This window comes from Polyergus mexicanus, unplaced genomic scaffold (genome assembly GCF_030449975.1).
Source record: "Polyergus mexicanus isolate NDT 795.1 unplaced genomic scaffold, iyPolMexi1.0 SCAF_8, whole genome shotgun sequence".
Lineage (NCBI taxonomy): Eukaryota > Metazoa > Arthropoda > Insecta > Hymenoptera > Formicidae > Polyergus > Polyergus mexicanus.
Window position 1 is genome coordinate 1,637,344 of NW_027223328.1, and position 27,884 is coordinate 1,665,227.

The 27,884-nt window shown below is 32.0% G+C and overlaps 1 protein-coding gene across 2 annotated transcripts in view; it reads right to left on the reverse strand.

The window, feature by feature from the left end:
- Positions 1 to 27,884, reverse strand: part of LOC138935459 (neurotrimin) — a 76,492-nt gene that overhangs the window by 9,019 nt on the left and 39,589 nt on the right. For both annotated transcript variants that reach the window (XM_070300043.1, XM_070300041.1), the window contains exons 3-4: positions 13,531 to 13,738; positions 3,685 to 3,843 (exon numbers count right to left, since the gene is read on the reverse strand). In XM_070300043.1, coding sequence (XP_070156144.1) covers positions 3,685 to 3,843; positions 13,531 to 13,738 — 367 coding nt within the window. The remainder of the gene's footprint in view (positions 1 to 3,684; positions 3,844 to 13,530; positions 13,739 to 27,884) is intronic.

Consider the following 27,884-nt stretch of genomic DNA (forward strand, 5'->3'; position numbering starts at 1 on the left):
ATCGTAAACACATTTCTCATAAATTCTCTTTCGCCATTTAAAATCTTTATATAAAATATGCTTTTCTCCTTTGAAGCCAGAAGTGTTACTCTTTTAATTTACATAATATTATCGATTAAATATATTCAATAATTAAAAAATTATTACTATTAGCGAATACAAATATTATAATGACAATAAGAATAAAAGCAGTTTTCTTCATATAAAATATTTATTAAATTGTTATTAATCCTGTTTAATTCTGTTTAAATATTAATAACACCAACAATATTAATAATATTAATAATATTAATGATACCAATACATTTATTTATGAATTTGAATATCTTATTCTTTTTTTCTTGATATATCATTTATATCATTTAACGTATACATTTATAACATATATCAATCAACACACATATATTGTACTTTAATTATGTGATAAATAGCGAGAATGTGAAATGCAAAGGATATATTTAATTGTAGATTTTGCATTTAGCAAAATTTTCATGCAATTTAGGTAAAGCACATTCAATGTATTTTTCCATCCACATTTCTTTTTATATGAAAATATACAATAAAACAAAACATTTTCCAATGTACATATTAACATTGAGAAAATAAAATATTGATTAGTTATTGAAAAATATTGTATATTTCTATTAGATTGCAAGTTGTACTAAATGGAATGTAATATAAATATTAATGCGCGAAAGTGAACAAAGTAGTACTTATTATGTAATGTATGTCACAGTTGTAATTTCACATGTGTTGTAAATTAATATTTATTCTCCGATGTTTTCCGATAATTCCTGTTTCACATACTGCAATATGGTCGACTAGCTTAATATTATGAAACAACTGATTTCAAGTTTAATTAAAATATGTATTTCCTTAATTTCGATATTATATAATTAAACGTGCTAATCGATTTGTATATTGAAATCACAATTAGTTCCACATTGTGAGTGCGCAATAAAATTAAATTGACAAGCTAGTAAAATTTATTTCCCGATTGATTATCATATAATTTACATAGTTCCTTTATAGATCAGCGACCTACTAATGTATATACAATTATATGTACATATTATCGTCAAAAAACAATGTAACGTAACTTGCATAATATAAAAATATTTATAAGTAATTATAATATATATATATATATGTATGTATAATTAAAAATATTTTAATACAAAATTTATATACAACAAATATAAATATAAAAAGTATAGATATATGCAGACATCTATACATATATGCAAAGAAAAGTTTTTAATATAAAATAAAAATCTTTGAAGAAATAAAGCAATTTAGTAAGTCTTCAACAATAAAATTATATATTATTTTTAATTATATTTATTATGTCTATATTAAAAATATGTATGCGTATTTAGAATATTTATCATTTATTTTAATAATTTTATAATAGCCATTAATTTTATTATTAGAAAATCAATGCGTTATCCTATTTACTGAACAGTATAAATTATTCCTCGTGTACTTTTTGTAACATTTAAATATGTATCATAAAATTTATGCATAACGACGTCTGCACAATATCTTAAAAAGCGTTTCCATAAGCGCATCCGTTGAGACCTTTGGGGTAAATTCGCACATCAAATTATTAAAATTGTCTTCACAAAGCGGACCCGCTTAATATGGATTATCGTATAAGAATAAAAAGATAAAAGAATTCTCTTTTCGTCTCTTCAACTATTATTGGGAGTCAAACGAAGTGCGCAAACCGAATCGTAAGAGCGATGCACAGCTGTGCGATGGAATGCTCCATTTTCCGATACTTATCGTCTAATGGAATTGCGACTGAACTTTCCCGTAAAACGAACGCAAGATGAAGAGACGAATAACGAGACGTGACGAAATGCTTAAAGTGATTCCTTAAAATCGGTCTCGGAAGATAAAACTTTCATCCGGTGAATAAAGCATAGAATAATGGATGGCATGATCGCACGAACAATATTTTACCATTGCAAAATGTTTTTTTTTGTACTGTTTGACACGGTCTCGATACAAGAAAAAAAAACAAAAATACAAATGTATTGCACATTGGCTTGTCGCGTCAGTGTTTCCGAAGCCCGAAACTCTGTAACGTACTCGGCGACAGAGATATAAGATGAGAGAAAAAGTATAGAAGGATGAGAGAAAAGTCTGTAGCCGAAATAGAGAGGGATCAAAGCGGTACTTTAGCTACCTTGCCTGACGTACAATCAAGAATGCCTCTGGCACTTGCTTGTGCAATTAGTCAACGAAAAATCTAAACGATCCTGACACAAAGCGGAAAACAAGAGAGATACTATTGAATAAAGCCGGAAACCAAAAGCGTTGTGAATGATTGGATTGTGAGAATAGTGAACCGTTTGAGAGATTTTGTAAAACAAAAACTCTTTAATTGTGTGGGATTGTATCTTTCAATTTTGATTTTATGTGTAAAGTTAATTAATTAATTAAAATTGTTTAATCTAGATATATGTGTGTTATAATTTTTTAGAAGAAACGTTAAATTACGTGTACAAATATAATAATGTATTATTATATTATTGTAATTGCAATGTGTTATTGTATTTTTGTAATTAAAAATTAAATCAGTTATAAAAATTGTAATGACAATTCAACTTCAAGTATTAGCGATCATTATACATCACAGAATTGTCATTAATAGAAAATTCTTGCTGAAATATAATCTATCGCAAACGCTCGTATAGCATCTCTTCTACAACAATTAAGAAATTAAATTATATGTTGATTAGTAGACTTTACTTAAAGACGGCATAACGACAGAAATTTGTTCGAAATTGTAATCAAAATTAATTTCTCCCCGAATGGGTTAAATACATGAGTTTATATTATAAATTCTCGGCGATTTTATTTCGATAGACATCGCGCCAGCGGCAGTTTGCTGATAATAACATCAGGAAAGAAACCATTTTGTGTAACGAATCGTTAAATTTTCTCGCCGATTGTGAGAGACTGTAGGAAGCGAAAGGATAGTGAAAGAATAAATTATTGTTGGATGTTATATCACAGCAATAAAGAAATATCAATGAAATCAAAAAAGCGCATCGTAATTATAAAAAAAATATAGTATATAGTATACGTAGTGATATATTAAAGAGATGGTACAAAATTATTAAAAATTAAAATATTTGCCGCATTATTTGTATTACATGATGCAATAATGCAATATTGCCGATATAACTTTTTAATATAAATATAAATTCCCTCTCTCTTTTTCTGTTATTTTATTATAAAAAATAAACAAGACATATTTAATCAGTAAGCAAATTAATTTTGTCCGCATCAATTGCGAACGTGTTCAATCTACAGCAACTTCAATAAAAAACGTAGTCGTATCGATTCACATAGCACAATCCATCAAAACTCACTCGATGATTCGATCGGACCAACAATAAACATTCCGTTCAATCAGCATGAAATGGCGCGACAAATATTCTATTTTAGCGCGAGTAAAAAAAAAGCCTCGCAGCACAAACGTTATTTTGCGAACAGATTACGATGTACGCGACGCGAGATAACGATGAAATAAAGTTGAAAGGGGACGCAGAAATCGAGCGAGAGAAAACCCCTCGATCTGAGGTAGCAAACCGGTGACAGAATAACATATCCAGTTGGAGTCTGACGAAGCAATAATAATAGCACTAATAATAACGCAAAGATACGTACCTTCGTGCCAGTTTGACAAGCTGATCGTGCCGCCTGCCTCGCGACGCCACGTGACCGTCGGCTCCGGTGTTCCCGTCGCCGCGCACCGTAGCGTCACGTTGCTACCCTCCCGCACCACCATATCCGTACTAGTAGGGTAGTCCAGGATATCCGGTGGCACTGAAACAATGACCACATTGCAACGAGAACCATCCCGGAGACTGCGTGTAGGTACCAATACACGGAGAACATTGCGCGTACCAGCATTACGGCCAGATAGATGACTATCTCCCGGTGGCCGATCATGCTCTGTCATCGTCTAAGCGTGTCGCAATATTCTGCGTGTATACCGCACCGCGGGAGCACGCGCCAACATGGGGATTCGCGCCCCATTCGCTCGCGTATACGGCGGATTCGCTCGTAAAATTTCCATTTGCCCGGCAGATCTCGTTTTCGCCTCGTCGATCTCGAATTTGCTCGAATCTTCACAGCGGTCTATGTCCGGCTGGCACTCTTTTCTGTCCATTCCCTTTTCTACCCTTTAGTACACGAGATATCTTTTTATTCCATTGAAGAAACTTTTCACCGATCTTTAACGCGTCGGTTACGGCGCGAGATTTTAACGGATCGTAACTCACGTTGCTTCGTTGTAGATCGTAACCGGAAGGTCGATGGGGTGTGGTAAAAGAATGCATAGTATTAGGATGGTGAATATACTTGTATTTTTTACAACACACACATATGCTTGTCTTTGAGCAGGAGCCCAACAAGCTGCTCGATGAAACTTTAAGAAAATTTATCAAGCCGATCAGAGATGTGCTGCGTTTCAACGATCAAGATATAATTATATATATTATATAATCGTCTATAATAAACATGTAACTCTCTCAAATGGTTGTATATGGTTGTAAATTAAATAAAATTATGATCTTATTAATTTTAACATACAAATATTTTAATATGTATTTATTATACGTATAATTATGCTATGTGTATCCGACAGTTTTATAAATCTAATTAGTAAAAAGAAAATTTTATAATTAACCATAGCATCTTTGTGTCTTAATACATGAATGATATGAACAAAATCTGAACCAAGACAACGTAAGTGAATTATTCGAATTATTCGAACTGCATAAGCAAGCGATATATTATGCAAAGTAAATCCCCATCGCGTAGCTTTATCCAAGTTAGTAAATAATAATCAGATATATAGCATATTACTCTGTGTTTAGAATATATATTTGATAATTATGTTTAGATAAATTATGTTTGTTCCTCTAATCTGAGTAAATAAATCAACTAAAATATCAAAATCAATAAATATATATATGTACAATATTATGTACATTGAGCATTTCCTATTTCTATTTTTTGTTTTAATATATATTTTTACGCGCGGTTTTTATTTCAACTAATCCACCATGTATCCAAATATCTGAATTAATCATCGCGCCGCTTTACATATACGCACACAAGAACGTTCTAAAAAATATGATGATATAAAACGTAAAAAATATATAAGGACTGAAGCAGATAAGAACAAAACCATTCAATTTTCTCTCTTGCTTTGACAAACGTAGCAAAATAGTCCAGAGAAACTGCTCGCCTCAATAGGAATAAAAATTCAGAAAAATCTTCTCTGTCCTGTAGTTAAATTTTTTGTATTTATGTAAAACTATTGATCGAATTACTGTATATATTATTTATCTGTATATCTTGAAATTTTTATCTATATTCATCAGATAAATATATAAATGTTAAATTGGAATATAGAATTATATTATGCACAGTAAACTTTTGAAAAAAGAAAGCTTTTTTTTGTAAAAAAATGTGATTTTAATTAAGGTTAAATTAACTACAAGAATTAACACTAGTGCGAATATTATTTTTCCACAAAATACATAATCTTTAATAAAATAATGTTTTGAGAAAATATGATTTCGTGTTTCTAAATCCAAATATAGAAGAAATCATTGCTTCTGCCATAGAATAGATTTTTCAATACTGCTCATAAGTTAAATTAATCAGTGTCTCTCAAATATATATAGAATACGTAGTTAAATGAGATAGACAAGATGACGGGATGACAAGATGACAGTATGACAAAATTAAATGTCGCATTTATCTAATTAGAAAATACTGTAATATAAAGAATAAATTTATCCTTTAAACTTCGTTGAATAAATGCTATAAAATGTTTATGATAAAAAGGATATTTGCTCTTACGTTCTATAAATTAATGAAAATCGAAGTTTTACCTTAACTAAGCTTTATTTAAACGTATATAAATTTAAAATATTTTTTCAATAATAGTAACAAAAATAAATTATCTTGCATTATGTTTTATATACATTTTTATTTTGTAATAATAAAAATACTATATTATTATTCTTTTTTCATTTATACCAAAAATAAGAAATAATTATTAAGATTGCAAGTTTTGTTTAATTATTCGCGAAAGAATTTATTTTCATGAGGAACTTACTGTTTTCGACTAAAACAAGACATCTCATAATTGTCATCCATAATGTTTTTTTCTCTAAAATATATTACTCACTGTAAGAAAGATTTCTTATAAACGCCGATAAAACTCGTGTTTAATATAATAAATTATTTACTTTTATCGTTACACATTATACATCAAGCTATAAGTTATCTCACGCGCTAAAAATACTCTCTTTATATCGCTTTATGTGGGAAGGGATCTTTTAGCTTGTAAATAAATTTTTAGCTTGTTGGCAACACAAAGATTATTCGCGCATGTACACGAGACCGATCTTTCTCAATACAGTGTATTGAATATAGAACAATGTTTACGGCATAGCCAGCACTCCATGATGATCGATCCCACATCCTTCGCGAAAATAATCTCTACCGCACGAAGATAAAGCGGGACCACGGAAAATGTATCGAGAAGGTTCTCGATACATTTTCCGTGACAACAATGCAAAAAATTTCATTATCGAGTTGCTTTCGAGATGGAATAGAGCCGAATATGGCCGGCGCACATGCAGTTTCTACTGGAAAGACGGCTAGCCGGGAATGGTTTCCCACGGCTTATGCGAACCGAGTTCTTTCCCGGTCATGAAAGAGGCTATCTTCGTGAATAGTCCTCTCTCAGAGACCGACGTCGCGTCCCTCTGGTGAGTTACGAAAGACGTGTTCGGAAGGCAAAGAGGTTCCAGGACGAAGTTTCCGCGAACGCGAAAAAGTACCGGCGTGAATAGTACTTCTGTGTACTAACGACAGTCCGGAGAAGATAGACGAGAGCTGCGATTGCATAACAGTGGAAATTTGCGAAACACATTAGAAATATAAAAACTTCTATTTATGTGTCAATCGGCAAATAATGCTTTAATTAATAAGCCAACCAATAATTACTTATAGCAATTGATTGCTCTAGTAATCATTTCTGGCACACATAATTGTAAAAAAATAAGTTTTTCTCATTTTTAACAATAATATATTTCAATGATATAAATTCATAAATTTTAAAGGATATATATAAATTAAACATTATTTTATAGATATTTAAAATATGTAGACTCTGTATATCTAGCGTCTTTTCTTGTTTAAACATTAAGATTAAATTTAAATTCTGATTTTTTTAAATAAAAATCAAAAATTTTAGTGTTTTTTATTCTCATCAATTTTGTTTTTAATAAAGTTCATTGATATTCAATTGATATAACAATAACGATAATATCTTAATACAAAACTTTTGAATTATTTTTAAAGAATCAATTAAATATAATTGTAATATAACAATTTTATAAATTTTTATTTTACCAAAAAATAACAATTTAATGATTAGTAAAAACAAAAAAAAATTGATATCATATAAGATTATATGGTAAATTTTTAATTAAGTAACGTCGAAGCATATGGTATTTTCGCAATAATGTTTGCGTGATCCGAACAAAGAGAAAATCAAAATGAGGGTGCTGTCTGACGACACAGCAAATCACAGCAGAACAATCAAATAGCGAGAGCTACTGTACAGTGATACGGAGGGAATTCTTCCAAAGAATTAAGCGTGCATCGGCCATCGAGCAAAAAGCAATCCCACGCCAGCATCGCTACGCGCCCGCGCCATCACGGGTCATAGAGATATCACCGGGCCCGGCGTGCAATTCATTTCGCGCTTTGCCCCGGACTCTGTCGGGCGCAAACGGGGCGAAAAAAAGCGCCGTATCCGCAGATAGTATATTTATTGATACGGGAAAACAATTGGGTCGAATTTATTATTTCACGCGTGCCCGCGTACCCCGACGCGCGCTGTTGTTTTTGTTTGTTTTCACGGATCCCGTTTTATATTCGCGCATAGACTGTACATACATACCGCGTTTCATACCACCGGTATCTTCGAGTGTCCTTTTGAATGGCTGCTATATTTTGCGACATACCGATAACGTTTGAAAAGTTCGATCGGTCGAACGAATGTGAACGAACGCGATACTAAATTGATGCATGCGCCCCAATCTCCGGAGATTGAATTATGCAAAAATTCAGTAAAAACACACTGTCAACCACGGTCGTGCATACGGTGCGTACGACCGTGCTGTCAACTCTTTACCATTTGAAATAATTTCGAATAATGCGATATATTAAATCTTTTATTTCTACAATCATTTTTTCTATCGATGTTTCATAATAGTATGATTGTAATATTTCTCCTTTATAAGACATTATTAATTTTATACGTTTAAAAATTCAAAAAATTTATATATTTTTCACATAAATTATAATAATTTATTTAATGATGGGTCGTATTCATAAGTTCTCCATGCATTCGCGAATATATTCAAAAAAGAATTTATGATCCAGTAATTAATCACGTAAATAAAATCATATAATAGCACGCCGAGGCAAGTTGAACCAAGGCAGCGCAGTTTCAATACGTTAAACAAGAAATTTAATAAAAGTTAGCCGCGATAAACTTTATACTTATATATATATATGTATTTTACACAGAGATTACGCGCGCGGTTCACACATTTTAAGATTTATAGAAGCATGAATTATATAAATTTACGTTTAAAGATAAATAACAGTTATTAATAAATAAGATATATCATTTCTATATAACAGAAATCTATATGTTAAGCGTAATCTGCAATTAATAATCAAATTTGTACAAAATGAAAAATACATTCAATGATACAACAATAAAATTAAAAATTACACAAGGTTCAAATGATAAACATAATCAATAAAAAAAAAGACCAATTGGAGCCCGGACGTGGTACTTAGAGCGTAATAATTGTATACTATATGTTGGGTCAAGGGTCGTCTGTGGAGGTGAATCCGACCTATGCGGAAACTTATAATCATATCGTCATTTACGATATAATTGCGTTAATGTTGTAAGCATATTGTAACACTGTAATAAATCTGCTGTTGCGTTCCGTATTTACTCCGTCTTACGATGTCCTTTTATATGTTCAAAATTTCAATTATTTTCATCGACAAGGACCCGAATTGGGACGAAACGGGGCGTTTGATTTGTTAATTTATATTATTGATTTATTAATTTATGTTATGTGCATTAAAATCTTTTTCTAAAAACAGTATATAATTATTACGCTCAAAGTACACGTCCAGGCTTCAATTGGCCTTTCTCTTTTTTTATTGATTGTCATTCAATGATAAAAATTCTGCAATAATTTGAACGATACGTCGAATCTGTATGCAATATTTGTTATTTCCATATTTCAATATTTTTCTATTTTTTGAATTTTTGCACAAGCTCGGAGGTTAAATTCTCTTAATAAATTGAATTATTCAAAACAAATTATCACGAAGGCACGAAAACAAAGCAGTAATTGTTACGAATTATATGCTCATTCGAGTTTACTGGCATAAAGAGAATTATGGTTATTACTGTTTTAATTAATATTGTTCGGTTATTATAATTATTATTATTCCAAAATAATTTTCTTATTGTTAGTATAAATTCAGTGATATTTTCCTTTACTCATGATTATTTGCGCATGCGCGCGTTAAAAATAGTTTTATATAATTATAATAAACTTTTTATTACGCACGCATCATCAATAAGCAATATCGGTGTTTCAACAAATAATTCAAGTGTGTGCGAGAGTTTCAAAAATGTATAATAGAGATAGTAACGAATTCGTGCAAGTATAATTTTTCTTCTTGCGTCTTTTTCTAGATGCAAATTAAAGCAAATTTAAAATACGATCGATGGTTCGATAACGCAAGAAAGAAACGAACTGCTAGCTTTTTTCTTTATCCTCATTTCTTATATTTAGCTAAAATACACACAGCAACGGTTATTATTAGATAAAAATTTAATTTATTGTTACATTTAAATCATATTGCACAGAAAGTCTATAAAAAAACTGTAAAATACACTGTTATAAAATAATAAATCAAGATAAATAACAGAATAATCAAAATTAATCAAAATATTTATATGTGGTTAGAGACTCTCAAATTTTTATCATAACAATTTGCATCAGTGCCAATTTTCTATCCCTTCCTGTTCGAATGACGCAAACTACTGAAAAATACGACGCGTCATCCGATAAGACAAAGCGAAGTAAAATAACCGGCGCGTTGCTTTTTTCTTTTCTTCTTATTCTTGACGATATGGTGGACCGATAAAGAAGAATCTTAACGAGGGGTTGCAGTGAGGTTAAACTATACAGAGCCGTTGCGGCAAGGGGGCGGTTTAGCGGCGCTAGGAGGTCGACCGGTTATTAGAACGTAGAGCACGAGTTACCGGGAAGGTGTCTAATAGCCCGCCAAGAGTACAATCGCCCTCGAAAGGTTTCGGTGCGGGGTACGTACTTTACATATATTTGCATCCCGCCGCCACAAATCCAGCCGATCGCGGAAGGTCGTTGCGGGGTAACGCGGGGGAGGCGTCTCTATCTTGGCAAGCCACTCGAGAGAGCTCGCCGAGGTGTGAAATCTTTAATCTGTTCAACTTTTCTTTTTTATTCGTCCAGCGCAAGACGTTACTTTAAATTTTAAAGCAAAGTTCAGCATAACAATTTTTTTTTCAACCGTATATAAAAATATCAAATTATATACATACGTTATACAAATAGAAATAAACGACAATCGGTATTAAAGTAATATAAAACATGCCTTAATATTGTTAATTAATTTTTTAATTAAAATATATTTATTATATTTATTAAACTTTGTATATTCTCTCTCTAAATCATTTATATTCATATATACCTTATTTATATTTTATATTTATTTATATTTTATCATTAATCTTAAGCTTTCCTAAATAGATAATAATTTAAATATAGTAGCTGCTGCTATAGTGTAGTGCTCCTTTATCAAATTTTTTTTTTTTTTTTAATTAATAGAGACAAGAACATGCTAGCATCTACAATATAAAATTATAAAATATCTATATCATTAATATGCAATAAGATATTAAATTATATTACGCGATACATAAAACGATTTTTCTCAGAAATAAATGTTTAATTATACATCCATTCATGAACGTTCAGCCGTCTCACTTAGTTAACGTGAGCTTTGCAATGTATCAATGGGATACTATCTGTGAGCTTGTTAAGAGATATAAATCAGTGAGCTCAGCTGAGGTATTTATGGAGATACATTAGCTTTCCACAAGAGTATAGAATGCCAGCATTTATTTGGTAATTTCCGGTAGTCCGATATTCATCTCCCGAATACTATTGCGCCAGAATGCGATAGAGTTGACCAATGATCTCCGTAGATCAGGATTTGCGTCAGACCTTTGTCAAGTCAACTAATAATTGATAGTGAAAAAAATACGTTCGTTAATCTAGAAAAAAAGATAAACTTGATCCGTCCAATTTAATGAAAATGTCAAGCGTAACAATAATGAACAAACCTTCAAATCTTTGAGAACAATTGCGTTTTATATCAAAATCTTTAACATATTAAATTAAACAATAATATAACTTTACTATTTTATTAGCAAATATTTGATTATCATTCAATGACATCACATTAAAAAATGTTACGAATACTTAATGCAAAAGTAAAAATGAAATAATTTTACGAGAAAGAGAAAGAATAATATAATAATTATTTATAACAGTTTAATTGCCAACTCATAATTTTGCGTCATACTGTAAAGAAATAATAAAGTAATTAAGAAAATATAATATATTTCCCGCTAAAGAATTTGGGTAAATTAAGGTGAAGATCAGTCTTACGGAGCTTATGATGTTGTATGTAGTATTTCCCAGAATGTCGCGAAACAAATAATCAAGGATTGAATATCGGTGTCTTGTAGTAACAATCACGGCTTCCTCTAGAGGTACTACGGTGTCCGCCAAGACGACCATAGTTGGCGAAGTTTGACAAGTTGGCGGTAATAGGGACGGTGGTACCAAGTGCCAAGAAAGTTCCGAGGAAGGATCAGTTGATGCATAGTCACGGGAAGAAGGATGCGCTCTGCCAGCAAAGGACGTGTTCCGCGGGACAATCGCGAGTTATACGTATACATGGAAAACGCTGAATCCGCCTGTGCTTAGTCGAGTTTCGCAACGACTAGTCGAGAATCCTGGAGTTTCCGATGGCGTGGGTTACAAATTCACGAGCAATCCCGAACGCACGATTTGCTCGCAAATATTTGTCGGCAGCGGTCCTTAAATCATTCCGGAATTCTCATTTTCCGCTCAATTTTCCGCCTTTTAGGCTTTATAAGAAAACCGGAAATTACGTGCAATATTTATATATATATATAAGTTGGTTTCAAATTAATATGTATACAACACATGACAATATTACTTTTATTCAAGTAGTCACTTTTAAATAAAAATTGCGTCATAATTATTTTTTTACACATTTATGTATATTATTATATTGCAAGTAATTAAAACGGTTTCTAATGCGATTATGCAAATGTAAATATGACAAATTAATAGCAATTAGCAAGCAATTTAAAATAAAATATTCTTATAATTGTGTCAAAATATATAGTCATATTAAATGTTATTATATTATTCGAAATAACCAAAGAGAAGATAGAAAGTAATATATGTACATGCTAAAACTAACGAATTATTGTAGTCACATTTTCTTCAATAAATACACTCAATCTCTAACGATGTCTTCTACAACTATTTAATTTTCAATTATCAAAATTATTAATAATTATGTGATATCGCAATAAAAAGATTTCATCAAATGCACAAATAAAATACAGATAAATCACTTTATACTTAATAAGACCTTTGTATATACAATTCCCTTTATACCTTTAACGTTACTGCTCACAATTAGCGAGCAGTAGTAACACCATAGAAGAATGAGTGGCTTGTAATGCGACGAGAAATTCTATCAAAGAAATCCTGTCACTTATCCAAGATCAAACAAATGAGCGTACCACGCAGAGCTGGTACATTCAAAGAATCGTGTCCATTGCCACTCATCAGTGAAATTGCACTAGTTACGCAGCTGGATCTGTCAGTTTCTTTGTGTAACATGATAATCTGTATTGAGTGTGGAGTATAACGTAGAGAGAAAAGGCATTTGTAATTTTCGAACAGATAATAATGCTGAGCGTGATATTATATTTATCCAATATTCCCTCAATGACGAATGTGGTAATGCTTTACCCGACAAAAGCTTGCAATAAATGATTTATCATTTATTTGATATAATAATAAAACGTCTGAATTTTTTATAGTGCAAATAAAAATTTATGTTACATTATATTGCATAGGCAATAAACGTTCATTCAGATAATATAGTAATATTTTCAACAGAAATTATTAATGCGCAGTTTTTCAATATATATATATAAGATCGTCATTGTTCTACGTATATAGAATAATATGACAATCTTTTAGAAAATTAAAAAAGTTTGATCTTTACCGACAACGTCGAGAAAACCAACGATGCTGGACATTGGGTCAGTATTGACCTGGCACATGTACCAACCGCTGTCAGTCTGGCGCGTATCTTTTATATGCAGAGACCACGTTCGATGGCCAATGTGTGTCACTGCGATCCGATGATTCTTCGTGATAACGTGACTCGATATCGTCAGAATCGTCTGCGTATCGACTCGTAGCCACGCTACCTGCAATATAAAAATAGAATCAGATAATGAGTAATAATATATAATTTAATTCGTTTATAATTTAGTTATATTATCGTTGTAGTAAAACTTGATATATAGTATCTTCGCTATGATTTTCTGTTCTAATGCTTATGTTATAATACTTAGTTTATATCAAGTTTATGCAACGTGTATAACATAAATAGAATTTCAAAATTACGATACTATGCTCGATGTGAAAGTGCAATATAAATAACAGCTTCGTATTATACGCAGAACGGCATCTTATTGCTCTCAAGTATTTTGAAAATTTTCTGGGGAAGGTTTCAAAGCAAGAAAAAGTTTTATGTAAATACCTATATACACGAAATGCAAAATGCTTCCTAGATATAAATCAATTCGTGCTGGCAGCTCAGACGAATGATTGTGGAAAGTAAAATGGAGAAAATATCAAAGAAATGTATAAGTAGTAATGTTATTCTGCAATACTAAAGTCTTTTATATTGATTGGCTTTTTAACGAGAAAGATATATCGATATTTTTGAAATTATCTTTAAATATCTTCAAAAATATTTTATATATAACTTTATATAATTCTTTTAACTACATATTATTATATTATTTGTAACTATATTAATTTCTATCCTCTGGATAGTCAGGAAAATAAATAAGAAAATATTAAAATTTTGCGACTTCTTCAATTTAAAATAAAAACAATTGCTCTTTGGGACACATGTTTTAGCGTCTACAGAATTAAATTTTCAAAGTATATTTTTGAGATGTATATCCAACTTTCCCGCATAGTATCCAGAATGACAACAAATGCTACATAGATATTTTATCCTCTTCTCGCCTGTTGCCGGCTGCGTGAAAGAAGTTAATAATTTATTATATCGCGTTGTAAAACAGATTTACGTTGCAAGTTTTGTTTAACGAGAAAAGTGAAAAAGACAATTGCATCGGAGAATAATTTTCAACCGGTTCCATTAAATGTAATAACCTATCATATGTCGTTAAAGGAAAGTGACAAAAGCATATTATAATTTCATGTTAAATAAATTTTATATTAATTAAGGCTTTCTAAATTAGCTTTATAATAAAATAATAATAATATAGTATGAAGAGTTATTAGCTTTCATAAATTGTACAAGTGCTGCATAAATAGGCATATATGTATTTCTATTACATTCATGTTTCTTTATTTTAAAATACTTAATCAATACAGAAAGCTTATATATTTATATAGTTGTAAGATAAAAATTTCTTATGTACACAATGTTGACTTTGATATAAATATAATTTTTTTTTTTTTATGATAAGCGATTTATATTTAAAGTACTATTATACACGTGTCTTTTTGTTCTTACATCAAAAGCATTAGTTTTTATAAAAATATAATTTGATCTTTAATACATTATACAACATAAAAAGTGTGTTTATAAACGCAAATTGAGTTATAATATGCTTCAGAATTTGTCGCATAATTTTATTAAATTTCTCATAGAAGACAAATATCACATTCAAAGAAATGTCAAAGCTGCAAATGTCAAATTATAAAGCTATCATTATCAGGAACCAAATCACAGAGCATAATAATGTACGCGTCCTAGTTACCGCTTCATTCTTGTACCCTTTTACTTTTTATAAAAGCAATCCTTTTATTTGATCCAATATCCGCGAAACATACAATATAAGCTGTACTTTGAAACACACCTATCGCTTTGTATACTGCAATCTATATCGCAACCTAGTCGAGAAATCTCATTAAAATGGTAGATAGCATCCCTCGTACTTATCCTTCATAGGAGAGAAAAAAAAGGACAAAGATCTCGCGGTAAAACGATGCCGCACGCGGTTTTATTTATGAATGTCCGTTACGAGTCTTTCATGCGCCATTCCCTCTTCTCTCTACTCCAGGCAACCACCCTCTTTCCCGTCCTCATCGCGGAAGCTGTCAACGCGTCTCATCGTCCAAGTGCTACCGACAATATGCTCGACGCTTACCAACTACGCTCGTAACATGAAGAGGACGAGAATGGGGAGAGAAAGAAAGAGAAAAAAAGGAAGAAAGAGGGGTAGAATGAAAGAGCGAGAAAAGAAAATAAAAAAAAGAACTTGTTACGTCGAAGTCGTAATACACTCGACGCCGTTTTAGAGCGTCCACGTCCACCATAGCACTTCTCCTCGGCCCGTAGGCGATATGTGTCGCGTACAGTTGCGAGAGTCACGTGCTTCGTATGTACCGGACAGGCAGAGACGGTCGAGGAATGGCGTACGGATAAAAAGAAGGACGATTTCAGGGAGAGCGGCTCGAGGACGAGGAACGCGAGGGCGAAAAAACGGCGGTTACGTTCGCCGCGAGGAGAAAGAAACGGAAAAGAAGGTGCCGGAGCGCGAGCGAAGAAAACGAAACGACGGCGGGAGGGCAAGGGCGTATTAAATTGTGTAAATTGTGTGCGCAAAATGGGGGTGCGAAATCTCTCGGGGATTGATAGAAAAGATGTGCAACGCGCGCACGCGTCTATCTATATGCATACATGTACACTCTGTTTCATCTTTCTTTTCTCTTCTCGAAAGCATACCGGCTGATATGGTATCGGTCTATTACGTACGCGTGACGAGCTCCATGAGCACACGCGTAATGGAAACACGTCGTCCTCCTTTATCCCGCGCGCGCGGTCGCAGAGTTGTCATCGCGACAATTACTCAAGTTCGTATGCAAGACCGAAATGCAACCGGCGAGCATGGCCAGCATTGCGGTACAACACGTGTCGCTTTTACGAATGATTCGTTTCGCTGTAACAATGTAATTGCACGTTGCCGTAATCATGCGGCCGCGCGCGTTTGAATAAACCTACCACGGATTTCTCTCGTTTTCCGCCGCATTTCTCCTTCTCTCGCGTGTCATTCCGCGTCCCGCAGAACAACACTTCCATGTCCCTTTTTTCGTTTCGAGCACTGTGTTCTGTGCTTTAGATGCGGCCATTCTCTCCTTCATCATCGTCTGCTGGTTGAAAACGGTGGAGAGGAAATCAGAACTCGGCGGCGACTCTTTATTTTCGTTTACGTCAGTCGCTCTTGCACAAGACGATACTCGTGTATATCTACCTACCCACCCACCCTTTTTATTCGTACTTTCTCCTTAACATCTCTCCCTCTCTGTCCTTCGCAACCACTCGTTGCACCGCCTTCGCGCAATACTCGCTTCATCCCTTAGTTGTATACCTACAGTACGAAAGAAGTATCCGAGCGTGCAGTTCTTTAATTTCGCGAGATATCTTCTCGTGGGCCGAGCGCTTTCGCGACTCGGATTCGCCGTGAAAAATGACTCGGGCAAGTTTCCCCTTGAGAGTATATCGTGTCCTAACCCGCCGGACTATCGCTCATCCTTTCTACTTCGATTTCTCTTCCGTTTGCGTGCGCTCGCGTAATCGTCGTCGGCCGTAAACGAGAATGTTAATACGATGAGTTTAAGTACTTTGAAGCGAGAGTAATACCGACGAGATATCAATATGTTTAAAAAAGGCTCCTTTTAATTGAATATCTTTTCATACAATATTTTAAGATAATCTGTACACACACATTCGGACTTGTGAAAAAATTTCATTTTAAACAGATTAAACATATCGAAATCTTGTCGGTATCGCCGCTTTCAATGTACAGAATATATTAAAATCGTAAATTAACAAAATCAGTATATCCATTATTATTAATATTGCGCTTCCTATAACGATAATAGTACATTGATAGAATTATATTTATTTTGTCTAATTGAAACGTACAAAGTTGTGTCAATTGCTAGCGCCAAGTGCTTTTGAATAATTAGATTACAATGCACATTATGCTAATATGTGCTCGTATTACGCTAATAATATTCAATATTACAATTACATGTGTTATTTCAAGAATGTTAGCTTTTTTACACGAATATTATTTAAAATTTCGATATTGCTTTCCAAATACGAATTAATTTTATTTATTGGCATTATTATTGCAATAATTTATACAATGAAAAAATAATAATATCAAGTGGACAGACAAAAAAAACAGATAGCTGCATAAGCATGTATTAGTACTGTAATGTCACAAAACACGACACGGTGTGAAATTAAAACTACGTCACGAGTTGTTATTGCGGTATTGCCTGGCTATTATCTATAGAGATAGTCTTTACACGCACGGTATTGCGCGATATGAATAAAAAAGTAATGTTTTCTCGTCAACATATATTGCACCTACACAACAACGTGTAAATTAGTGGCAGCTTACGACCGATTGCTTACGATGAAAAATGTAGAGACAGTGATTCGTATTTACCCGACTATACACAGTTCTTGAAGGTTTTTCAAATATTTTAACAAGATACGAACGCGCGACCAAGCAATTTTGCGATGTATAATACATCGTCTGAGAGAGAGAGAGAGAGAGAGAGAGAGAGAGAAAATTGTATACTTTTTGCATTAGAATCTTGGCAATAACATGTGAAATTGTCAATGCAGCTTAATAATCGAGTAACATGCTCTCATATAATCGAATAACATTAAATAATTAAAGAGTCAATATGTAATCACATCTTTGTCTATAAAAAGATAAAGAGACATAGAGAGAGAAAGAAAGAGATAATAAATGAACAGAAAAAGTTATGATTATAATTTATATCATGTATTGAAAAAATACTTATTTCAAATAAGTAATTATTTATGTAAATAATTATTTTATATACTAACATATAATTTAACATATAACTTATAATATTATGTACATAGAACGAATAAAATAAAATTTTAATTGAATAAATATAATTAAATTTATAAATTTATATTCACGTTATGTTCATAAATTTTAATTAAATGTTTTAAATTTTAATTTGTTTGAAAGCAAATAATGCACTATCTTATATAATGCAAGAGAGAACATTTTTGTGTATATCATGATATACGACGAATGTATGTCGTAATTGTAAATTCGCATAACAAAGCATCGCTAAACGTATGCATATGAAAAATCAATCAGCATGCGCGCGCGTGTTTGTCTTTATTAAAGATAAATATATTAAACGTATTCGGCAACTAAATAAGCATCGGTTATTCAAGTTTTCTAGCAGCACGTTGGAAAACGTTGAATATTCCGATGTGTAAATATTGGAAAATTCTAAGCGTGATAGCGGTTATCATCCAACGGCTATGGTATGATAATAATTACTCTTGTATAGCGCACCTGGTTTAAGCGTCTAACGCACGTCATTCACTCCTCGATCGTGATACATGTATGACCGTATCAAAAATTAAAAAGAAATAACGTTATAAGGAAAATATATGCTCTGAACCGGATATGGTGTGTGCAATCTATAACGATAACATTCATTTTTACTTTTTCGCTTGTTTTCTATAAAACAAGATATTCAAGTTTCTGTTTATAGATAAATAAAATTGTATGTACATGGAATTTTAGGTTTTCGAAAAAAAAAGATATATATATATATATATATATATATATATATATGTTTTTAATATATATAATTGATATTTTTACATTGATTTCTAAATGTTATTTGACAAATTTCAGAAAATTTTAAAATTGTTTTATGTATAATTTTGCTACGTATAAAACCTGCTTACTGATATTATATTCAATATGTTTTATCACACAAATAATCATTGCACTGTTTAAAAAAGGTACGTTGATATTTCCAGGCTAATAATTACTGCGTTTATACGAAGGACAGATTCAATAAGTGTTTCATTTTGTTTTGCTTTGTCGCAATTGAAAATTTATTTTTTGCATGAATATCTCACAGAGATCTCATACGGAATTTAATTGCATCTAAAATTATAAAGCACGTATAGGTTGCAGAAATTAACAATTTTTTAAATAAAAGGTGACTAAAATATATATGAAAAATAATAATTGTCGGTTTACCCCCGACAGAGTACAACCTCAACATTATAAGCAATTAAAAGTTAAATAACTTTGATAAATAAAATTTTAGTATGTGTGTGTGTGTGTGTGTGTGTGTGTGTGTGTGTGTATAAGTAATGAAATTTTACTTTACTTCAGATACAGTTTTGTCAGAAAAATTTTATTTGGGAGCTATTATTAATCAATTATTTACAATGAGATTGTGAAATGATGATAAATAAATGACTCGCTGTCAAATTTTTACTGCAACATTATTTGCTTTACAGTTCCATCACATAATACGGCGCTTGATGGAAAAAAAGTTCCGCAGTAATTTAGTTAAAATGTCGTTTGTTAAATTTACATTTATTTCATAAACGATGTTTACGATATGTGCAATAAAAAAAAACTCATCTAGTAAAATTATCTGAATATAATAAATTTAAATACAATTTTGCTTAAACTTTACTTAGTGGTATTTTGTTTTTAAAAATATTTTGCACACTCGACTGTTATATCCCTTAGTATACGAACAACAGGAAGGCTATTTAATCCGGGTCAGGTTACGGGGGTTAATTTCACATGTTATCAGAGAACTCAAAGATAAGCATCTGTCCGTAACATCAAAGTTTGTCGTGGACACAGGACGAAATAGTCGGTGAATTCGATGCAAGTTGTACAGACGGATAATTAGTCCCAGTGGTACAATCGACATAATTATTGCCTGCTGCGGTTTATCCCCGCACACACTTTCCTCCTGCGAGTGCCCAACTCTCCCTCTCTCTCTCATTCATTCTCTCTCTCTCTCTCTCTCTCTCTCTCTCTCTTTAGTTCGTCGTTTTACAACCACTATCAAACGCTCATACCACCAACAAAACATACGATCACATTAATGAACCCAACAAGATTGAACGGGTTTTGCCTAAACAAGGAATGCCCTGTTAATTGTAATCGCTCATCAACCACGAACGCGCTAATTACAAAGGCAATCATCGTAACGAATGTCAAATACAGATAACGCTATCCCGGTCGTTTGTGTTCCTACAGACAGATACGTAATTCCTAAAGCTCGTGCTCTACGACTTGTTTGTCTAGCGCATTACCATTAACCTGGTTATGTGCAATAAGAAGTGCCTTCTACTTACGCCTAAGCTGAAATGTGCATCTCCTGTCGTTAGTCGTGCTGATTGCAAAGACAATCGTTGTAATAAGTGGCACCTATATCCACTGGATACCTTCCTTACGATAAGCATTCACATAGCTTTGGAACGATAATAAATTATTAATGTGCAATGATGCTGTATATAAAATGCTATTTCGTAAAGACATCTGTTATATTAGATGTTAGAGTTATCATAAATATAAGATAAAACTCATCCAGCAATTGATAAACGCGCGCGCATACTCGCATTTAATATTCATAAGGATAAATAAAGAAATGTCGAGTTAACATTTTAAACTTTTTGCAGTTTTGATAATTTATTCTATTTGTGAAAACTACATTTTTGAATCACAAGTAGATACGGATATATGGATTTATGGATATATGTATATATGTAATAGATGTACTATATATATAGTAGATATACCAAATAAGGTATTAAAAGAATTCACTATATGTCTAAAAGATTTTATGTTTTAGTCTGCAAACGTTATTTAATTTAACTCGCCACAATTTGTTAAGAGCACTTCATACCTTGGACAAGTATATATCATAAAAATTGAATGCTTAAGTTATAATTCACGAACATTTTTGCTTATTTATAGCAAACTTGAGAGAGAGAGAGAGAGAGAGAGAGAGAGAGAAATTCTATAATAAACTCTAAACTACTCCCCACATTATTCAAAATGAACAGACTTTTCGTTCAAAATTGTATTACTTTGCGTTAAAGCGAACGAAACTTATCAACTTTGAAAATAAACTGTACTTCTAATATTATTGGTTGTTAAACTAAGTAGGTCAGTAATAGCTCACGACGTACTTTTGCCTGAAACCGATAAGTTATATATTATCGTGCAAAGTGACATAGACACAACATTTTATACGTGTATTTCTGTGTCTTTTATAAAAATCATGTGTAGTATACATGTTTTTTAAAAAAATTGCTGTGCTATCTATGTCATGTCTATAAAAAAAAAAAAAAAATTATATCAGATCGAACAAGCTATCTTTAAAACTGTCATATCTTTTAGCTTTTGTGTGCATTTAAAAAACGAATTGACCATATGTTTTTTATCGGTTAAAGGCTAGCTGGTCCGCCACGAATAACAAAAAACAATCCGTACATAAAGAAAAAGCGCACACATGTTATCCGTACCTCACAAATTTCAAAGTTTTTCTTTCACTAAAAAATATACGAACGACTGTTGCATAGTTTCAATCGTCTGTGTAAAATGCGAGAAATCCCTAGCATTAATAAGATAAATCATATAGTCGGTTTTTAAATAATCCAATAATATTGCTTAAAACGCTCGTACAATTTAAAAATAATAATGCGAAAATAAAAATAATTCATATATTATAGCACGCTGTAAATAATATAGCTCTGACTATAAATAAAGTATTTCTGTTAACTAAACTTATCAAAATCTTTATATATTATTTATTAATCATTGATTTAATTGCCAATGCAGGAGAGAGAGTACTCGCAGTGATCATCGAAGAAAACACAAGAAAAAGTAAAAGAACATGTCACTTTTCTCTCTTTCAAATCCTCAATAAAATCAATTTTAAATGAAGGTGGAGATTAAGAGTTCATTGGTGACATTCGGATTGTCTCGTCAATTGTATTGTCAGTTAAATACATGCTCGCTACTTATGTTCCTTTTACGCGAACGCGTGACGCAGCAAAACACACTCGCGCAGGGATAACGCCAAGATACCTGTCAAACATCCCTCGGTTGGAAGCGTCCCAGAACGTACCTCGGCGCATATTCTTCCCCATTATTCTCCCCTTCCTTCTCCCCGCCCGTTAGACGTCATTTTTCATATCCCGACCCTAAGAATATCTGCCGTAGGGTGACGTTCTCCAACCCCCGACGTTGACAATGTGCTGCGTTGATTGAATCGTCGAACGTCAAGGCATTTTCTGCCTCGATCTTCTCTTACTTCCTCTTCCTCTCGCCTTTAGTCGTGTCTCTTCCCTTATCCTCCTTCCCTCCTTTCTCTCTCTCTCTCTCCCCCTGTTGCATTCTCTCGTTCCACTCTATTGCCTTATTCCTAACCGAGATTCAACCTCGCGTCACAATCCTTAGCAAGATCCCGCTTGGTAATTCACACGATGCAACCGTTCGTGTAACGTAAATTGCTTTGATATGCCAAAGACCGCGTGATCATTCTCGATATTTATCGCATACCAATCTCGCCGATCATAAAATGCTTTCCAATTTCATCCTCGACATTAACGTAGGAGAAAATGTCGCAATTTTGATTTGAATTAAACACGATGTCAGACGGTATGATATTATATATGATATTGTATATAAGATAACAAATAAAATTTATTAGAAATATAAAAAACAATATTGATTATGTAAAAGTATATAAAAATAAAGTATGTAAAAATAACATAAATGCATTACTTGAAAACATTTATCCATGAGATGTGTAAATAACTTTTTACTTTTATTGTTAGATATAGAATTTGATTCTATCTCTTACATATACTTTATTCTTTTTTACATATACATATTTTCTTTCTTAATCGTGTCGTGTAAAAAACATTTTTTTTTTCATTTGTAATGTATTAATAATAACAATACACGTTGAAATAAATTAAATTTTTTACGTGCTTTTTCCATTGTAATAAAGTGATATATTTTCTTGCGGCTGTTTCGAGGATTGTACCGGAAATTCGTGCACATATCTTTCCACGATGTCCACATTAATTCTCTCTTTTGATCAAGAAAGAAAAAACTACATGACGTACTACCAAAGAAGAAGCGACTATTGCGTTTGTATTTCTTTACTAGTACGTCATATGGTCTGTCTTGTCAGAACAAAGCCCTAATGTCCAAGTCCGCTGCGATGTTTCACGCGAATATTCTTCTCCGGTCCCAAAATGTATTCTACCGCGAAACGTTAAGCGTTTAATAATTTGTAATCGCGTGCTGCGCGCGGGAAGCTGCGTCGTGTAGCGGAAAGTCGAATAGACATAAAAATATATCTACTATTCCGTTTTGCTTTGAACGTAAACTCGCCGTGCAAGCAGTGCGCCGACTGGTTTAGCAAGAGAAATTCAAAGGAAATACTTAAAAGCGGTGAAAACTGACGCTAATGGAATTTCGTTGTAACTGACACTTTTTTTGCGCCTTTGTAGTGCGACGTACTCAGAATTATGAACCAGATCGGTTTTGCGGTCGAAATAAAAACTCTGCGAATGATATTCCGATTAAGCAAGAGACAATGCACGCGCGACGTCTTTTTCGATAATATAATACACAGTATGTCGGCTAAAGCTATGTAAGAGAAAAGTCTTTAAATTTATTCATTTATTTTATTTATGTGTAATCTCATTTTTTATTTTTTTTATTTATTAGAATATTATTTGAGATATAATATAAATATAATATAAAAAAGACGCTAAAATAGGTGGGGGGGGAGGGGGAGAATCAGCATTTTTCACCAGTGTAAAATTAATTTTAAAAATGAAACTGGCGAAAACTAGAATATATATGAAAACATTACATAAGAAATAGTGTTAGTTTATGTTTAAATTTAAAAAAAAAAAATATTCAGATAATAAATATAATAAATGTGTTATGCTTTAAATTATTTCAATCAGTTATTAAAATTATAAGCATTAAATATATAACATTTATATTTTTCTGTAAATAATTTTATTTTTATAAGCAATATAAATATATAAGAATTACGAGAATTATAAGTATTAATTTCAGAGTATTCTTTTTAATGAATATTTTATAAACATTTCGTAAATAAAATATCATGCGAATTTTATTAGTCGTACAACCTAAAAATGTCAATAAAATATATGCATATGTATGTCATATCATGTTTCTTTTTAAATAAATTCACGAATGTCTACGATGCTTTTGGCGTTATTCTAATTTAATGAAGCATGAGCAGACAAAAAACCGGTACCACTCGTGGACCATTTGGTTCTCTCTTAATTTGTCTCTCGCGCAGACGAGTTGGAACACAACGTTGACGCGCGAAATTTCACGAGAAGACGGCAATTACTGCTAGCATGGTTAATAGCCAGTGCATTTGCCGTGGACTTATTTCATATTCATTAAAACAAAGTATAATTTTATAGAATGCAATCGAGTTTTTCTTAGTAAAAACCGTATGTTATGTTCAATGTATTTATATTTTGCCAAGTAAGAAAATTAATTTTGCGCTCATCGAATGATTCTTGATAAATATAGCTTTTAATCATTATTTATATTTATTTTTTATATTATATCTGTTCACGTTGCGATTGGGCATCAATCAATATATCATTAATTTTATATAATTATAATGTAATTTTATCTTTATTTATCTAACAATAAGTCATCTTTGTCAAAATTTTGCTAGAAATCGTCTTTAATATAGTAATACAATAATGGATTTCGCGATTCGCACAATAAAAATATATTTTATTAAAAATTTTCCTAAACATGTAAATTTTCGATTTTAGTCGCCAGCCAACACTGACGGTCAAGATGACATAAGAAAAATCGTAATTTATATGATTTAGAACGATTAATAACATAAAAATAAATCATCATAAAACACACAATTCACTTCTATGTAGATATATAATAAAACCTTTTTACTTAAATCTGACTCTGGAAATTTTTTAATTCTCATATTTCAATCAAGATAGAAGTGAATAAAACGTGCTTGGCGGAAAATCGTACTAACTATTCTTTTCACGTAACTACATTTATTTTACGCAGCTGCCAGTGCGTTTTCATTTTGAAATCCGTGATATTCCGGATTGCTGCTAATAGTAACGCTCTGCAATAATTCATTAGATGGTACCTACATAATTATTGAAACTCTGTTGAATGTTTCAGTTGCGATTTTCTCTTTCTGACAAACTTTCATTTCACCCGTTCACTTCCCCGTAGGATTTCCCAATGAGCGTGCGGCAAGTCCCCCACAATGACATTTTACTTTACTCACCGGCTCGTCGTCTTGCCATTTCACCCACAAAATGTCACCCGCGACCCCGACGCGCCCCGCGACAAGAAGCTTACGAAAATGTCATACCTTCGTCTCGAAGTCCCTACCGTCTCAGCCAATGTCGTTTCGCATTTTTCGAGCTCACTACGCTTCAGTCCCGGTTTATTTTCAGTCGCGGCTGCATACGTTTTGCGGAGGTATGCTGCCGGCATGATGCATCTTGTATCTGAGAGGAAACAAGAAATAAACGATACGCAGATAAAGGAGTTTTAGATAATTGCCTTTGTTAGATGAGAAAGATGCAACGAGTGACTTAATATGATAATTTTCTTATGACAAAGCAAATGAAATAAATTATCATTATATTATTATAGTCATTATATTTGACAGAAAGCTGAAGAATACCGGTTAATGCAATACAGCGGAAAGAATAAATTGAATTTAATAAAATGTATTTCGTTATTTCTACATAATTATTAAACAAAAAAATTAATTTATTTTTTAAAACGTTTAAAACTTTACAATAATGCAATATAACAATCCAATTGTGCAATTAAACAATTTTAATAAGTCAAAGAAATAGATAATATCAATTAGCAATTACAAAATTTCTAATTTTAAATGTCTTTAATTAAAATATATAACATTTGTAAGAATCTCTTCTGTTTCCAAATTTAAAACAATACGTAATAACAGAATGTAAATTTAATTGGTAAGTTAGACTTGTAACGTTGAGTAAAAATATTGTAATTATTAATTTTTTTAATGATAATAAGAATTAAGAAATTATTTTGATGAAAGCTTTAACAGATAATACTTCAAGATTTATTTCGCGTTTTATCGATCTCTCTAGCATATCCGCAGTCCTCAGAGTGACGATAAATTAATGTGCGTTGAAATCCCATACGGTACCCTTAATCCTCCTTATGACAAAATCGGAGAATGCATTCATTTGAGAACGTCAGAAAAATTGCGAAGTTTTTTAATGCAGAAACTCTGCGCGGTGACCTGCAGATGATGTTACAATTTGCTCAAGGCGGTATGCCGTTTATTTCGCCGACCAATAATCATATTTTATACGTATGCGACGCAGTATAATTAATGATCGAATCATTAATCAAGTGATTATGACGTACGGAATGAACCAATCTGACATAATAATTTATTCTTCCCACTGAATTTCTTCTTACTTACAGACAAATCTTAAATAGCGATCTAATGAATCTCTCTGAATTCCTGAATATATTTTATATAAATGTCTCTTTCGGAAAAAATTTTTTATGGAGCATTATTTTTTTATTATATTAACTGAAATATATTTATTCTTTTTTCTATCTAATTATTTTAGCTATATTTCTGCTATAAATGCTTGATTAACTATTTACAATACTTTACTTTGATTCTTATTCAACCCATAATTCAGTTTATCATATACATCATATGCACATATATAAACGTAAAGAATACATATCAAAGAAAGCTTAATATATATATATATCTACATTTCTTTTTCATTATGTTTTCACAGCATAAAGTGATAACGATTAGATAACCATTTTTTATTCTATCGCTACGTTATCTATTGCTCAATATTCTTCATAGACATTTATCTTGCAGTTTTTTGATCGCTTGTTACTCCTGCTGCGTAACCCAACCTGAGAATCACATACACATTACACGTACACATACTGCTTGAAGATTTATTTCTCACGCGAATCTCTCGCTTCCTCAATCTTTTTAACCTTGGCAAAATAATCTCCTGCGAAAGCCGATGTAATAATACCAATTATTCTTTCGTAGTTAATTTATAGATATCTATACATGTATATATATATAGTAATATATAGAATTCATGAAGTAGATTCTTTAAAATATGATAAAAAAATAAATAGCAAAACTAACTACATATCGAGTAACAATTTACTTTTTAGTAAAACAACTTTTGTTTTCTTATTGCACGTGATACATTTTTTAGATGTATATTTCTATATTATATCAAATTTACCTTATTTTATAATACATGACTGACATTACTATACACACATTTCTGGACAGTTTTAGTGTGACGCACCCTGAAGCAGGATATTATACACGCTCGTAGATATATTATATATTTTTCGACTTCCCTTGAGG